This window comes from Papio anubis, chromosome 20, assembly GCF_008728515.1.
Source record: "Papio anubis isolate 15944 chromosome 20, Panubis1.0, whole genome shotgun sequence".
Taxonomy (NCBI): domain Eukaryota; kingdom Metazoa; phylum Chordata; class Mammalia; order Primates; family Cercopithecidae; genus Papio; species Papio anubis.
The window spans coordinates 35,147,428-35,162,219 of record NC_044995.1 but is presented as its reverse complement, the minus strand read 5'-3'; the positions used below and the strand labels follow the sequence as shown (position 1 = coordinate 35,162,219).

Here is a 14,792-nt window from a genome sequence, read left to right as displayed (position 1 = left end):
CTCAAAAGGTTACACAGTGTTACCCTCTGACCTAGCAATTCTGCTCCTAGGAAGGAACCCAAGAGAAACAAAAACGTAGGTCCACAGAAAAACTTGCACAGGGATGTTCATAGTAGCATGAGACATAATAGCCAAAAAGCAGAAACAACCCAAATGTCCACCACTGGATGAAGGGATAAACACATTGTGGTCCATCTGTACCAGGGAATACGATGCAGCCATAAAAAAGGCATGAAGTATTGATCCTGCTACAATGTAGATGAACATCAAAAACATGATGCTGAGTGAGAGAAGCCAGACACAAAAGGACATATAGTGTATGATTCATTCACAGAAATGTCCAGAACTGGCAAATCCACAGAGACAGAAAACAGATTAGTAGTTACCAGGGACTGGAGGAGCAAAATGGGGATTCTCTACAAAAGGACATGAAGGATGTAGGGAAGGATGGTGGAACAATTCTAAAATTGGATAACAGCATTGGTTGCACAACTCTGCAACCATATGAAGATGATCAAACTGTACACTCTACATGGGTGAACTGTATGCAATGTGAATGATATCTCAATAAAATTGTTTACATTTTTATTTTATTTTAGAGATGGGAATCTCACTATGTTGCCCAGGCTGGCTTCGAACTCCTGAGCTCAAGAGATCTTCCTGCCTCTGCCTTCCAAATATTAAAAGCTGGGACTCCAAGGAATAAAATTAGTGTTTATTCATGTTTTTTTGTTTGTTTGTTTTTTGAGGTGTAGTCTCACTCTGTCGCCCAGGCTGGAGTACAGTGACATAGTCTTGGCTCACTGCAACCTCTGCCTTCAGGGTTCAAGTGATTCTCCAGCCTCAGCCTCCTGAGTATCTAGGATTACAGGCATGCACAACCATGACCAGCTAATTTTTGTGTTTTTAGTAGAAACGCAGTTTCACCAAGTTGGCCAGGCTGGTCTCGAACTCATGGCCTCAAGTAATCCACCCGCCTCAGCCTCCCAAAGTGCTGAGATTACAGGCATGACCCACCACACCCGGCCAAATTGGTGGGTTTTTTTTAACTTTACATACAGTAACCTGCGAGGAAACACATCACAATATCGATAGTGGTCGTGTCCACCTATTGGAGAAGCAAGTTATCTTTATTTTCTTCCTTTTTATATTTTCTAAAGTCTCTATATTCAGCCTGCAGGAATTTTATCATCAGAAAAATCCCTGCCATATAACTGTTTCAGAAAGTAAAACAGCGGTGGCTCACACCTGTCATCCCAGCACTTTCAGGTGCAAAGGCCAGAGGATCGCTTGAGCCCAGGAGTTCAAGACCAGCCTGGGCAACATAGTGAGACCCTGTCTCTAATCAAAATTTTTTTAAAGGCAGTAAATAAAATAATAATAATAAAAGAAAGTAAAATAAAATGTGTGATCTTGGAGGTGAACCTGGGGGTTGAGTCAGGGGGTAGAAGGGATCCCTGTTTCTCACCTTGGTTGTTCTGAGGATGGGGCGTCCCACCTCGTGGCTGTAGTACCCCACACCATTAACAGTCATGTTGATCGTTAAGGCACCAGCCACGGGTTTCCCAAAGGTATACCTGGAACAAAAGGATAAAGCATGCTCAATTTCACAGCCAAGATGGCAGGGAGGGCCCAGCCTCAGGAAGGCCAGGTTGGCACAGTGTGGCCACTAGTACAGTGACAGATGCAGCTCCCTTCCCACCCTGCATCCAGTCCTGACAGCCCCACCCCCACCCCCCGCAGCCTGGAGTCAGGACAGAAGATGCCAAGGCCCTCCGATCCTCTGCACCAAGCCTCCAGGTGGACAGAAAAAGAGACCGAGGGTCAGAGAGGAACTCTGGAACTGAGAAGGCTAGGTTGGTGCTCCTCTGGAGCAGAGTAGTGCAGAGGCATGAGCGACTGTGGGTCCCTGAGGGGCACCTGAGCCTAAGCGCCCTATTAAGTTCAACCTTGAACCAGGGACTGGGCTTCTCTGAGCCTCAGTTTCCTCACCTAGAGAATGGGAATCAAACTACCTTCGCAGGGGTGATGGTGAAACTTTAAATGTCTGTATGTCACTCCTGATGCAGAGGGAATGCCGGTGCATGGGGAACAGGAGCAAAATGAGAGAGTGCAGGCCGGGCATGGTGGCTCATGCCTGTAATCCCAGCACTTTGGGAGGCCAAGGTGGGCAGATCACTTGAGGTCAGGAGTTCGAGACCAGCCTGGCCAACATGGTGAAACCCCGTCTCTACTAAAAATACAAAAATTAGCTGGGTGTGGTGCCACATGCTTGTGATCCCAGTTACTCGGGAGGCTGAGACAGGAGAATCGATTGAGCCCGGGAGGCAGAGTTTGTAGTGAGCTGAGACTGTGCCACTGCACTCCAGCCTGGGCGACAGAGCAAGACTCCGTCTGAAAAAAAAACAACAAGGATCAACCCCTCTCGGGTCAGCACGCTGGCTGCGGGTGCTGTTTGTGCCAGGGAGGCCTACAGAGGGCGGGGAGCAGCTCTGGGGGAAGGGGGAACATGGTGGGGTTGGGAGGGGACGCCCTGGGGAAGGGAGATGCTAGTGCAGGAGAGGCACGCCCTGGGGGTAGGGCATTCCTTGGGTAGGGGAGACCTTTGGGGAGGGAAGATTTTAGAGGGGAAGGGCAGGACTTGAGTAAGGAACACACAGTGGGAGAGGGGCATGCTTTGGAGAGACAGGGGTGTGCTCATAAGGGTGGGGACACTAGCATGCGAGCAAAGACAGGCGGTGGGTACAGTGCAAGAGGTTCATGTGGCAGGGAGACACCAAGTACGAGGGAGGGAGGGAGCGGGGCACAGGGCACCCTTGGGGGAGCAGGGAGGCCATGGTAGAAGTGCTGCCTGTAGGAGGAGGGGGAAGCACAGTTGTCGGGGGAGAGGGAAGGGGAGGGCAAAGGAGGGGCCCAGGGGAGAGGAAGATGCTCTAGGGAGAGGGGTACACTGCAGGGAGAGGGCGCCCCCAGGGGAGGGGCACGGGAAAGGGTGATGCTCTAGGGAGTGGGCACATCCTGGGGAGGGGGCACCCACAGGGGAGGAGCCCAGCGGGGAAAGAGATACTTTAGGAGGAGGGGGACACCCCGGGGAGGGGGCGCCCACAGGCGAGGAGCCTGGGGGAGGAGGGAGATACTCTAAGGGGAGGGGCACATCCTAAGGAGGGAGCACCCACAGGGGAGAGTCACAGGAAAGGGAGATGCTAGTGGGAGGGGCACATCCCAGGGAGGAGGGAACCAGGAAGGGAGGGGCACACCCATGTGGGAGGGAGGGAGGCAGCAGAGGAGGGGAACGACCTTGAGGGAGCGGTGTGATGGTTGGGGAAGGGGAAGGGCCCCCGCAGTGTGCCCCAGGGGCCCCTCTTTCTCACCTGGCCCGCACAGTGCCTGTCTCACAGGCGTCCAGGTCTCGGATATACCGGGGCGGGTCAATCAGGAGCTCGAACTTGGGCAACACTGAAGAAAGAAAGCAGAGAGGAGGGGCTGGCTTCTGTCCCTAAGGTGGCCTCAGGGGCCCTGACACCCGTCCGTGCAAGGTGCAGGACACAGCACCTGGCCACCGCCGAGGTTGACACTGTGCCCACCCACACCGCTCTGCTGAGCAGCCCTGGGGATTTTGTGGGCTGCATCTATTTCTCATCTTTGGGGGACCAGGACCCCATTTTCCTCAAGGGGCCTCCTCCTGTCACTTTCAGACCACGTGCTTAGAGTGTAGTGGATTCCAGCCTATCCCAGGGTGGACACGAGGCCAGGAGGCTCCTCCCAGCCCCTGTGACCCTGGGAGCCAACAAGGGGCATCCCCGGGGTGACTGCAGCGGAGAACTGACTTCTCCAATTGCTTCTGGACTCAGCCTTGGGAGTGTCAAGCCATCTTGTCACCAGGGGCCGAGGTGACACACTGAAGCCGCCAGAAAACCAGAAAGAATCGGGTCCTGAGAGAACTCTTGTAGGAGCCTAAGAATCCCTTTTTTTTTTTTTTTTTTGAGACAGAGTGTCGCTGTGAATCCCAGATTGGTGTGCAGTGGCACGATCTTGGCTCACTGCAGCCTCCTCCTCCTCCTGGTTCAAGCGATTCTCCCGCCTCAACCTCCCAAGTGGCTGGGATTACAGGCACAAGCCACCACGCCTGGCTAATTTTTGTATTTTTAGTAGAGATGGGGTTTCACCATGTTGGCCAGGCTGGTCTTGAACTCCTGACCTCTAGTGATCCACCTACCTCGGCCTCCCAAAATGCTGGGATTACAGACATTAGCTGCCGTGCCCGGCCATCTTTTTTTTCTAAGACAAGGTTTCACTTTGTCACCCAAACTGGAGTGCAGTGGTGCAATCACAGTTCACTGCAGCCTTGATCTCCCAGGCTGAAGCGATCCTCCCGCCTCAGCTTCCCCAGTAGCGGGGACTACAGGCAGGTGCCACCACGTCCAGATAATTGTTTTAAAGTCTTGTACAGACAGGGACTATGTTGTCCAGGCTGGTCTCAAACTCCTGGCCTCAAGCGATCCTCCCACCTCGGCCTCCCAAAGTGGTGGGATTACATGTGTGAGCCACCACCATGCCTGGCCTACAATACTTTTTCTCTATAAAAGGCAAGAGTGCACTTTGGGAGGCTGAGGCGGAAGGATTGCTTGAGGCCAGGAGTTCGAGACCAGCCTGGGCAATACGGCAAAACCCTGTCTCTACTAATACAAAAATTAATCGGGTGTGGTGGCTCACACTTGTAGTCCTAGCAACTCAGGAGGCTGAGGAGGGAGGATCACTTGAACTTGGGAAGTCAAGGCTTCAGTGAGCCAGGATCACACCACTGCACTGCACTCCAGCCTGGGTGATGGGCGTGAAACCCTGCCTCAAAAAAAAAAAAAAAAAAAAAAGCAAGAGTGTACGACCATCCCCTGAAACTATACCCAATCATCACAAGCCCTCAGTAAAAGGGGACTCCTGTCATCCTCCACTTCTTCACTGCCATTTTCACCAGTTCCCTCCCTCCCTCTCCTTCCTCCTTATCCTCCCTCTCCTTCCTCCCTCTCCTTCCTTCCTTCCTTCCTTCCTTCCTCTTTCTCTCTTTCTTTCTTTTATTTATTTATTTATTTTTTATTTTTTTTTTTATTTTTTTTTTTGAGACGGAGTCTCGCTCTGTCGCCCAGGCTGGAGTGCAGTGGCCAGATCTCAGCTCACTGCAAGCTCCGCCTTTCGGGTTCACGCCATTCTCCTGCCTCAGCCTCCCGAGTAGCTGGGACTACAGGCGCCCGCCACCTCGCCCGGCTAGTTTTTTTTTGTATTTTTTAGTAGAGACGGGGTTTCACCATGTTAGCCAGGATGGTCTCGATCTCCTGACCTTGTGATCCGCCCATCTCGGCCTCCCAAAGTGCTGGGATTACAGGCTTGAGCCACCGCGCCCAGCCCTCTCTTTCTTTCTTTTGAGACAGAGTCTCACTCTGTCACCCAGGCTGGAGCGAAGTGGTGCGATCTTGGCTCACTGCAACCTCTGCCTCCTGGGTTCAAGTGATTCTCCTGCCTCAGCCTCCCAAGTAGCTGGGATTACAGGCACATGCCACCACGCCCAGCTAATTTTTGTATTTTTAGTAACGACATGAGGTATCACCATGTTGGCCAGGCTGGTCTCGAACTCCTGACCTCAAGTGATCCGCCCACCTGGGCCTCCGAAAGGGCTGGGATTACAGGCGAGATACCCTGCACCCAGCCTTCTTCACCAGTTTCTAAGGTTTCTTCCAGATCTGAAATCCCAAGACCCTGAGATTCTCCAACTTACCATACTTCTGAACTTCAAAAGACTTGTTGTACGTGTGGCCTTGCATTTCAGCAAAAATGAACCATTCTCCCAACACAGGCTGATCAGACAAGGGGAAGCTCAGGTTGGTGATGCCTGTGTTAAGAGAGACACCCCTTTGTGCCTGGGCAAGGGCATTTTCAGAGAGCCACGGGCACAGGGAGGTACGGGAAGAGGGAGCCAGGAACCTGCTCCTTCTCCTTCCCTGGGCAGCCCCCCAGGAGAACTGGAGACCACAGAGAAGCTGGCGGGGTCTGCGCAGAGCAGGACTCTGCAGGAGCCCGCCAGCGGAGCAGATCTGAGACCCTGGCGGGCTTCAAAGGGATGCAGGAAGAGACTGGACCTGGGGTTCCTGGGACAGCCTTGCAGCCAGGACCAGGGGCAGGCAGTGAGCTGGACAAACGAGGGAAATGAGCCAGCCCAGCTCATCCACTCCATCCCCCCCAGCCCGAGTCATTTCCAGCCTGGGCGCTACTGACACCTGGGGTCGCATGGCTCTCTGGGGTGGAGGCATCCTGTGCACTGTAGGATACTGAGTAGCATCCCTGGCCTCCATCAACCAGATGCCAGTAGTACCAATGCCCCCCACAATCTAACAACCTAAAAAAGTCCCCCAGACATTGCCAATATCGCCTCTAGGGGGCAAAGTCACCCCTGGGAGGAAATCCCATATATATACACACATACACACACATATATACACACACACGCACACACACAACACATATATAATATATATTATGTTATATATAATATATATTATATTGTGTTATACTATATATAATGTTATATATTATATATTATATTTTACTATATTAGAAGACATAAGGAAAGTATATACATATTACTGCTATATTATATTGCATGATGATAACATATATGTTATATAATGTATGTTAGCAACATATATAATGTTGTACACATTGTATAACATGAGATATCAGTTATTATGTTTATGATATAATGCGCACATTATATATCGAGATATAATGTTGTATACATTATATAACATATAATAAGGTATATTATTATAAACATATATAACATAACATTACATGTTGGCAAGGAGAGAGAGACATTGCAGGGAGGGAGGCATGCGCCATGGACAGGGTCTCCTGCCAGGACAGGGTTTCTCAGCCCCAGCACTACTGACATTTAGGGCCAGATCATTCATTGTGGTGCGGGGGCGTCCTGCGCACTGAGGGGTGCTGAGCATCATCCCTGGCCTCCACTCACCAGACGCCCATTGCACCCTTTGTCTTCCACAAAAGTCCTGACAAGCCAAAATGTCCCCAGACATTGTCAATGTCCCCTGGGGGCAGAATCTCCCACCCGACTCCCCACCCCTCTGTGAGAACCACCCCCTAACTGAACTAGAGCACACACACACTTTAGCACAGAGCACTCTCTCCCCCCAAACATCCCCCCGGAAACACCATCAGCCGCTGACATGGGAGCTGGCATTTGCTTTGCACCTGTGCCTCTGAGCCCCGTCCGCAGCTCTGTTTTCACTGGGAGCCGTGGAGGAGTCGGAAAGGGCACACTGACTCTAGGCATTGCCAGGGGATCTTCCACTCCTGAGTGTGACACGCTCCACCTGTCCCCAGTGATCATATGGGGAGGGCCATACAGGGAGGGGACACGACAGAACCCGAAACCCACAGCAGCGCCCACGGCTTCTCCCAATCACATTGGAGCCGGAAGATGTGACGGCTAAAACGGCTTTTTCCTCCGCATATTCAGACAAAGTGGGCCTTTGATGGTTAGAGGACATTCAGGGATGTGTGTCCCGAGCACGTGTTTTGTAAGGGGTCTGTGGCCATCTTTGCCAAATGCTCCCTGAGAGAGGGACACTGTCACCCTGGTTGAGAATCATGGGTCTACACACATCGCAAAGAATTTTTTTTGATTTTTTTATTTCTTTGAGACAGAGTCTTGCTCTTTTGCCCAGGCTGGAGTGCAGTGGCATGATCTCAGCTCATGCCACCTCCATGTCCCGGGTTCGAGCGATTCTTGTGCCTCAGCCTCCTGAATAGCTGGGACTACAGGCACCTGCCACCACACTCGGCTAATTTTGTATTTTTAGTAGAGACGGGGTTTCCCCATGTTGGCCACGCTGGTCTTGAACTCCTGACCTCAGGTGATCTACTCACCTCAGCCTCCCAAATTGCTGGGATTACAGGTGTGAGCCACCAAGCTAGGCCCCAAATGGTTTTTTTAAACAGGAGGTTGACCTCTCCCCCAACTCTGTGCTCTTAAGATCAAGTCAGCCTAGGCAACATCTTGAGACCCCGTCTCTACCAAAAATTTTAAAAATTAACTGGGCTTGATGGCATGTGCCTGTGGTCCCAGCTACTCAAGAGGCTGAGGTGGGAGGATCACTTGAACCCAAGAGGTAGAGGTTGCAGTGAGCTATGATCACGCCACTGCACTCCAGCCTAGGTGACAACATGAGACAGAAATTGCCTTTTTAAAAACAAAAACAAACAAAAAAAAAAAGTTTTAAAAAAAAAGATCAAGTCCATTCTCTTCCCTGGTTCATGCCAGCGTCACCCCTGCTCTCAGCGCTCAACATCTCTGTCCTGTCCACTGTCTCCAACCTCACTCCCCTAGACATCCACAGCCCTTCCCATACATCGGGTCCCTGCCTGGGACATGCTTCCTGGCCCCCTTGCTTTGCCTGGCCGTCCCCTGTTCCTTCTTTGTTGCTGAAAAGGATCCTCCTCCAGGCAGCCTTCTAGGATTGTCTCTGCCACCCCAGGATAGGATACAGCCCTGTTTGCCCTGTCTGAGTTTTGAACTTCTCCTTCCTAGCACTCATCACAACTGACATTATCCAGGCTGTTTAGTTCGTGTTTGCTCCCCGCATTGGGCTGAAAGCTCACCCCATGGCAGTATCTATGTGGTACCCAACAAATATCTGCCATACAGAGAGAGCAATCGAGCGAACGAGAGGGAGTAAAGAAGGCAGACAGGGAAGATGGAACAGAAGAAAAGAGGCTGAGGCTAGGCACGGTGGCTCACGCCTGTAATCTCAGCACTTTGGGAGGCCAAAGTGGGCAGATCACCTGAGTTTGGGAGTCCAAGACCAACCTGGCCAACATGGTGAAACCCTGTGTCTACTAAAGATACAAAAATTAGCCAGGCCTTGTGGCACGTGCCTGTAATCCCAGCTACTTGGGAGGCTGAGGCAGAAGAATGGCTTGAACCCGGGAGGCAGAGATTGCAGTGAGCCGAGATCGCGCCACTGCACTCCAGTCTGGGTGACAAGAGCAAGACTCTGTCTTAAAAAAAAGAAGAAAAAAAAGGAAAAGGAGAAGGAGGGAGAAGAAGAAAAAGAAGGAAGAAGGAGGAGGAGGAGGGGGAGGAAGAAAGAAGAAGGAAGAAGGAAGAAGGAGGAGGAGGGGAGGAGGAGGAGGAAGAAGAAGAGGAAGAGGAAGAAGAGAAGGAGGAGGAGGAGAAGGAGGAGGAGGAGAAGGAGAGGAAAAAGAAGAAAGAAGAAGAAGGAAGATGAAGAAGAAGAAAAGAGGCTGAGACCCAAAGAAGAAAGAAGAAGAAGGAGGAGGAGGAGGAGGAGAAGAAGAAGACAAGGAAGAGGAAAAAGAAGAAAGAAGAAGAAGGAAGATGAAGAAAAGAGGCTGAGACGCAAGACAGGAGACAAAAGGAGGAAGGCTCACCAAGAGACCTCCATGATCCTGGCTGTGGTTCTACTGTCACCCTATTTCTGGACAGCCAAGGTGTGTGCATGGCCATCCCCAGACTCGCCACATCCTACCTATCCCCTGCCCTCTCCTGGGGCATCACACCCCTCACAGCCAAAGCAAAGTGGGGTATGTCAATTACACAGTCCTCCTAGTTATAGTAAAAGAAAAAAAAAAGCAAAGTCCCTTCTGACTTCTAGATGGAAAAAAAATGTCTCATGTAATGGGATTGACAAAATCTGCAACCCACAGCAGGAAGAAGGTGGGAGCAGGTTGGACGCAGTGGCTCACGCCTGTAATCCGAACACTTTGGGAGGCTAAGGCAGGTGGATCACCTGAGGTCAGGAGTTTGAGACCAGCCTGGCCAACATGGTGAAACCCTGTCTCTACTAAAAATACAAAAATTAGCCGGGCATGGTGCCGTGCACCTGTAATCCCAGCTACTTGGGAGGCTGAGGCAGGAGAAGCGCTTGAACCTGGGAGGCAGAGGTTGCAGTGAGCCGAGATTACGCCACTGCACTCCAGCCTGGGTGATGGAGAGAGACTCTGTCTCAAAAAATAAAAAAAACAAGGTGAGAGCAGGTGCTCCAGTATTCCAGAAAGGTCTTGAGTTCTGAGCCGGAGCCCCGCCTGAGTCCTGGGCACAGAGAAACATGGGCAGAGGGTCCAAATCCACAGGGAAGGCGCTGTGGGCCAGGCTGAGGTTCCTAGATCCAAACCCATGGCATCATCACCTCCCAGGTGGGTACCTGCCCTCCACTCCTCCTTGGTCCTCTCCAGCTGGGGCAGCAGTGGGGGTACATTAGGGAGGGGGCCCCAGATAGAGCATATTCTATTTTCCTGGAAGGTTTATCACATCTGCAGCCCCCAAACTCCAGAGGAAGAAACTTACCGCAGCAGAATGGCTTCAAGTGTCTCCACTCTATCATCCGAGAGCCTCGGGGGTCCTGTTGGTGGTGGAGAGAGGCAGACACACGGAGTGAACTTGGGCTAGCCCAGCGTGTGCCCAGTGTAAGGATTTTCCCAGTCCTCTCTCGGGCATGTCAACCATGCAGCGAAGGTTCCAAGATTAATCATTAACCCCAGGGCAAAAAAGTAAAAAGCTCTGGATAGAGAAGGATTTGGAAAGCAGAAGGGGACGGGCTGGGCCTGCCTCCTCATTTAGGGAGCTGTGTACAAACCTAGAAATGGACGTGGCTGGGCGTGGTGGCTCACACCTGTAATCCCAGCACTTTGGGAGGCCGAGGCAGGTGGATCTCCTGAGGTCAGGAGTTTGAGACCAGCCGGGCCAACATGGTGAAACCCCTATTTCTACCAAAAAAGACACACACACAAAAAATTAGCTGGGCATGGTGCCACATGCCTGTAGTCCCAGCTACTTAGGAGGCTGAGGCAGGAGAATCGCTTGAACTCAGGAGGCAGAGGTTGCAGTGAGCCAAGATCGGCACCACTGCAATCCAGCCTGGGTAACAGAGCAAGACTCCATCTCAAAAAAAAAAGGAAACGGACAGACACACACTCAGCCCATCCCAGGGTGGACCCAGGGACCAGGATAGAAGAGGCTGGGTCCCAGCCTTGTAAGGTACAGTGGCTCAACCCAGAAGGCAGACAGTGAGCGAAGACACACCAGATCTTGCAGAAGATGGGCTACCCGGGCCCCAAGTCCAAGCCGAGGAGGGACAGAGGCCACTCACCTGGATGTAGGCTTCCAGCTGTAATGAAGACACAGATGCAGTAAGCAAATCTTCCAGCAAACCCCAAACCCTTCCAACACGCTCATGCATCATTGATGTATGGCCTCAGTCCCTGGGACAGGCAGTTGCTGTTATGGGTTAAACAGTGTCCCCCTAAATTACATCCGTTAAATCCTAATCCCAAGTAGGGTTTTTAGAAAAGGACCCTCAAAAGAGGAACCCAGGCAGGCACTGCTTGAACCACTGGACCCTGTTAATGTCCCCAGCAACATGACAAACCCATGCCGGGTGCCTCCCGATACAAGGCACTGGGGAGGATCCAGTATCGCTTCTGCGGATCCTGCCCGAGATTCGCAACTTGAACTTGGTCACAAGAAACCAGAAGACCATCCTACTAAGGGACGTTCTGCAAAACAACTGCCTGGACTTGCCAAAAATGTCAATGTCATGAAAGACACAGAAAGGCAGTGAGGAACTAATTTAAATTAAAGGAGACCAAGAGACATGATGAAAAAATAACCCAGGATCAGATCCTGGACCAGCAAAGAAACATGCTATGAAGGTTACTATTGGAACAACATGGATTTTATATTAGATATTATTATTGTGTCAATGTCAAAATTATTTTCCTCTTTTTTTGGGGGGGGGGTTTTGTTTTTTTTTTAGAGACAGAGTTGTGCTTTGCTGCCTGGGCTGGAGTTCAAGTGCCACAATCACAGTTCATTGCAGCCTCAAACTCTTGGGCTCAAGAGATCCTCCTGACTCAGCCTCCCAAGCAGCTGGGACTACCGGCACATGCCACCATGCTCGGCTAATTTTTATTATTTTAATTTTTTGTCAAGACATTTTTGCTACGTTGCCCAGAATGGTCTCGGACTGCTGGCCACAAGCGATCTTCTCACCTCAGCCTCCCAAAGTGCTGGGATTACAGATGTGAGACACTGTGCCCAGCCTCAAAATTTTTAAATGTGATGATCCTCCTTGAGTTGTATAAGAGAACATCCCTGCTCTTAAAGGATACAGGCTAAGTGTTCAGGGCCAGAAAGGCACAATATCTGTAAGTTATTCTCAAATGATTTATCATTAAAATAATTTTGTAAGTATATATACATATACACACAGAGAGGAGCGCTAGACAGAAAGCACATAAATGTGGCCAGGCCTGGTGGCTAACGCCTATAATTCCAGCACTTTAGGAGGCCGAGGCGGATGGATCACCTGAGGTCAGGAGTTTGAAACCAGCCTGGCCAACATGGTGAAACCCCATCTCTACTAAAAATACAAAAATCAGCTGGGCGTGGTGGCACACGCCTGTAATCCCAGCTACTCAGGAGGCTGAGGCAGGAGAATTCCTTGCACCCTGTAGGCAGAGGTTGCAGTGAGCCAAGATCACTCCACTACACTCCAACTTTGGCAACAGAGCGAGACTCTATCTCAAAAAAAAAGAAAAAAAAAATTAGCCAGGCGTGGTTGTGGGTGCCTATAATCTGGGTTACTCGGGAGGCAAGAGAATCACCTGAACCCAGGAGGCAGAGGTTGTAGTGAGCCAAGATCGCGCCACTGCACTGCAGCCTGGGCAATAAAGCAAGAGACTCAGTCTTGGAAAAAAAACAAATTTTTTTAAGCCACAGTGCAGGGCTACCTAAAGCCCTCAAAGGCATTCCTTGTTGAGGAGCAGTGGGCCAGGCACGCCCACCAGCCTTCGTCTGTCACCAAGAACTTCCTGGGGTTCTCCAGGGGGCATGGAACTGTGAAAGAAAATAGGAAAGAGAAGGTCTGGAGAGAAAGACCAGTTTCCAATGGTGGCCCTGGCTAGGGGGTCCCAAGTGGGTATGCTCCGGGCCCGCGGTTTTAGAAGCTGATCTCACCTTCTCGTTGACAGGCCTCAGATCTGGGGAGACGGTGAAGATGCTTATGAGCACTAGAAGAAAGAAGAGAGGCATGTGACACCTCCAGACCACGGCCGGCCCTCCCTGCATCCGTGCCAGCCACTCACCTCGGTGCTGGGGTCTGTACACAGGCTTGTCCGTCTGGATGAACACGGAGGCACCCCGGCCGTCCACGGTCACCGAGGTCTGGTTGTGAAAGAGGGGCTCCTCCCCCGCCTGCCGGCCACGGCCCCACACTTTCAGAAGCGCCTGGCCCCAGAGGCCCGTGGGCACCTACAGGCAGAGGAAGGAGCTTTGGGACGAGAATGTCATCCTGGAATGGGCTGAGATACTGGGAAAGGAGTTTGGAGTCTAGAATGGAGAACTCACCCCAGGAGTGACTGTGACCCAGGGGGGACACTTGGCAGTTTCTGGAGATGTTTTGGGGTGTCATAGCTTTGGGGGAGGGGATTGCTACGGTCATTTGAGAGGGGAATAGAGAGGCTGCTCAACATCTTACAGAGCACAGGACACCCCTGCCCTCGGCAAACTGCCCCAAACACCTTTTTTTTTTTTTTTTTTTTTTTTTTGAGACAAGGTCTCACTCTGTCGCCCAGGCTGGAGTGTAGTGGCGCTATCTCAGCTCATTGCAACCTCTGCCTCCCAGGCTAAGTGTTTCTCCCACGTTGGCCTCTTGAGTAGCTGGGATTACAGGGGTGCGTCACCATGCCTGGCTAATTTTTGTATTTTTTGTAGAGGCAGGTGTTGGCCAGGCTGGTCTTGAATTCCTGGGCTCAAGCGATCCACCTGCCTTGGCCTCCCAAAGTGCTGGGATTATAGGCGTGAGCCACTGCACCCGATCGTATCTTTTTTTTTTTTTTTTTTTTTTTTTTTTTTTTTTGTGACAGGGTTTATCTCTGTCGCCCAGGCTGGAGTGCAGTGGTACAGTTACGGCTCACTGCAGCCTTGGCCTCCTGGGCGCAAGCAATCCTCCCATCTCAGCCTCCTGAAGAGCTGGGACTACAGGCATGCACCACCAGGCCAGGCTTATTTTGTTTATTTTTTGTAGAAACAAGGTCTCACTCTGTTGCCCAGGCTGGTCTCGAACTCCTGGGCTCAAGCGATCCTCCCACTTCAGCCTCAGATTCCAGGCATGAACCACGGTGCCAAGCCTGCCCCAGCTATCAGCCATGCTGAGGCCGAGAAACGCTGGTCTAGTTATGGAGCCTTCTCTTCTGACTCCACAGAGTTGCCAAGCTGTTTTCGCTCATCACCACTGCAGAGTTAGAACTGTCTCCCCTCTTGCCAAGTGAATTCACAGCCTGTGAGCAGTGGAAGGAGACCTCGATCCCTTGATATATATATATATGTACATGTCCAGATATATCTATCATGTGTATGTGTCCGTGTTTGCCTCACTCTAAAATCACAGCACAGGCTGGGCGCAATGGCTCACACCTGTAATCCCAGCAATTTGGGAGAATAGAGTGGGCGGATCACCGGAGGTCAGGAGTTCAAGACCAGCCTGACCAACACAGTGAAACCCCATCGCTACTAAATATACAAAAAATGAGCCAGGCATGGTGATATGTGCCTATAATCCCATCTACTTGGGAGGCTGAGGCAGCAGAATGTCTTGAACTCAGGAGGCGGAGGTTGCAATGAGCTGAGATCTCACCATTGCACTCCAGCCTGGGCAACAAGAGTGAAATTCCGTCTCCAAAAAAAAAAAATCAACAAATAA

General features: G+C 51.2%; 1 protein-coding gene across 4 annotated transcripts in view; it reads right to left on the bottom strand.

The window, feature by feature from the left end:
* Window positions 1-14,792, bottom strand: part of CPAMD8 (C3 and PZP like alpha-2-macroglobulin domain containing 8) — a 118,237-nt gene that overhangs the window by 89,167 nt on the left and 14,278 nt on the right. For all 4 annotated transcript variants that reach the window (XR_004180354.1, XM_031659787.1, XM_021930849.2 and 1 more), the window contains exons 4-10: window positions 13,177-13,342; window positions 13,049-13,101; window positions 11,181-11,198; window positions 10,379-10,433; window positions 5,768-5,881; window positions 3,372-3,456; window positions 1,469-1,577 (exon numbers count right to left, since the gene is read on the bottom strand). Coding sequence is in view for 3 of the 4 variants with exons in the window: in XM_031659787.1 (XP_031515647.1) it covers window positions 1,469-1,577; window positions 3,372-3,456; window positions 5,768-5,881; window positions 10,379-10,433; window positions 11,181-11,198; window positions 13,049-13,101; window positions 13,177-13,342 (600 nt within the window). In the remaining variant the exon portion in view is untranslated. The remainder of the gene's footprint in view (window positions 1-1,468; window positions 1,578-3,371; window positions 3,457-5,767; window positions 5,882-10,378; window positions 10,434-11,180; window positions 11,199-13,048; window positions 13,102-13,176; window positions 13,343-14,792) is intronic.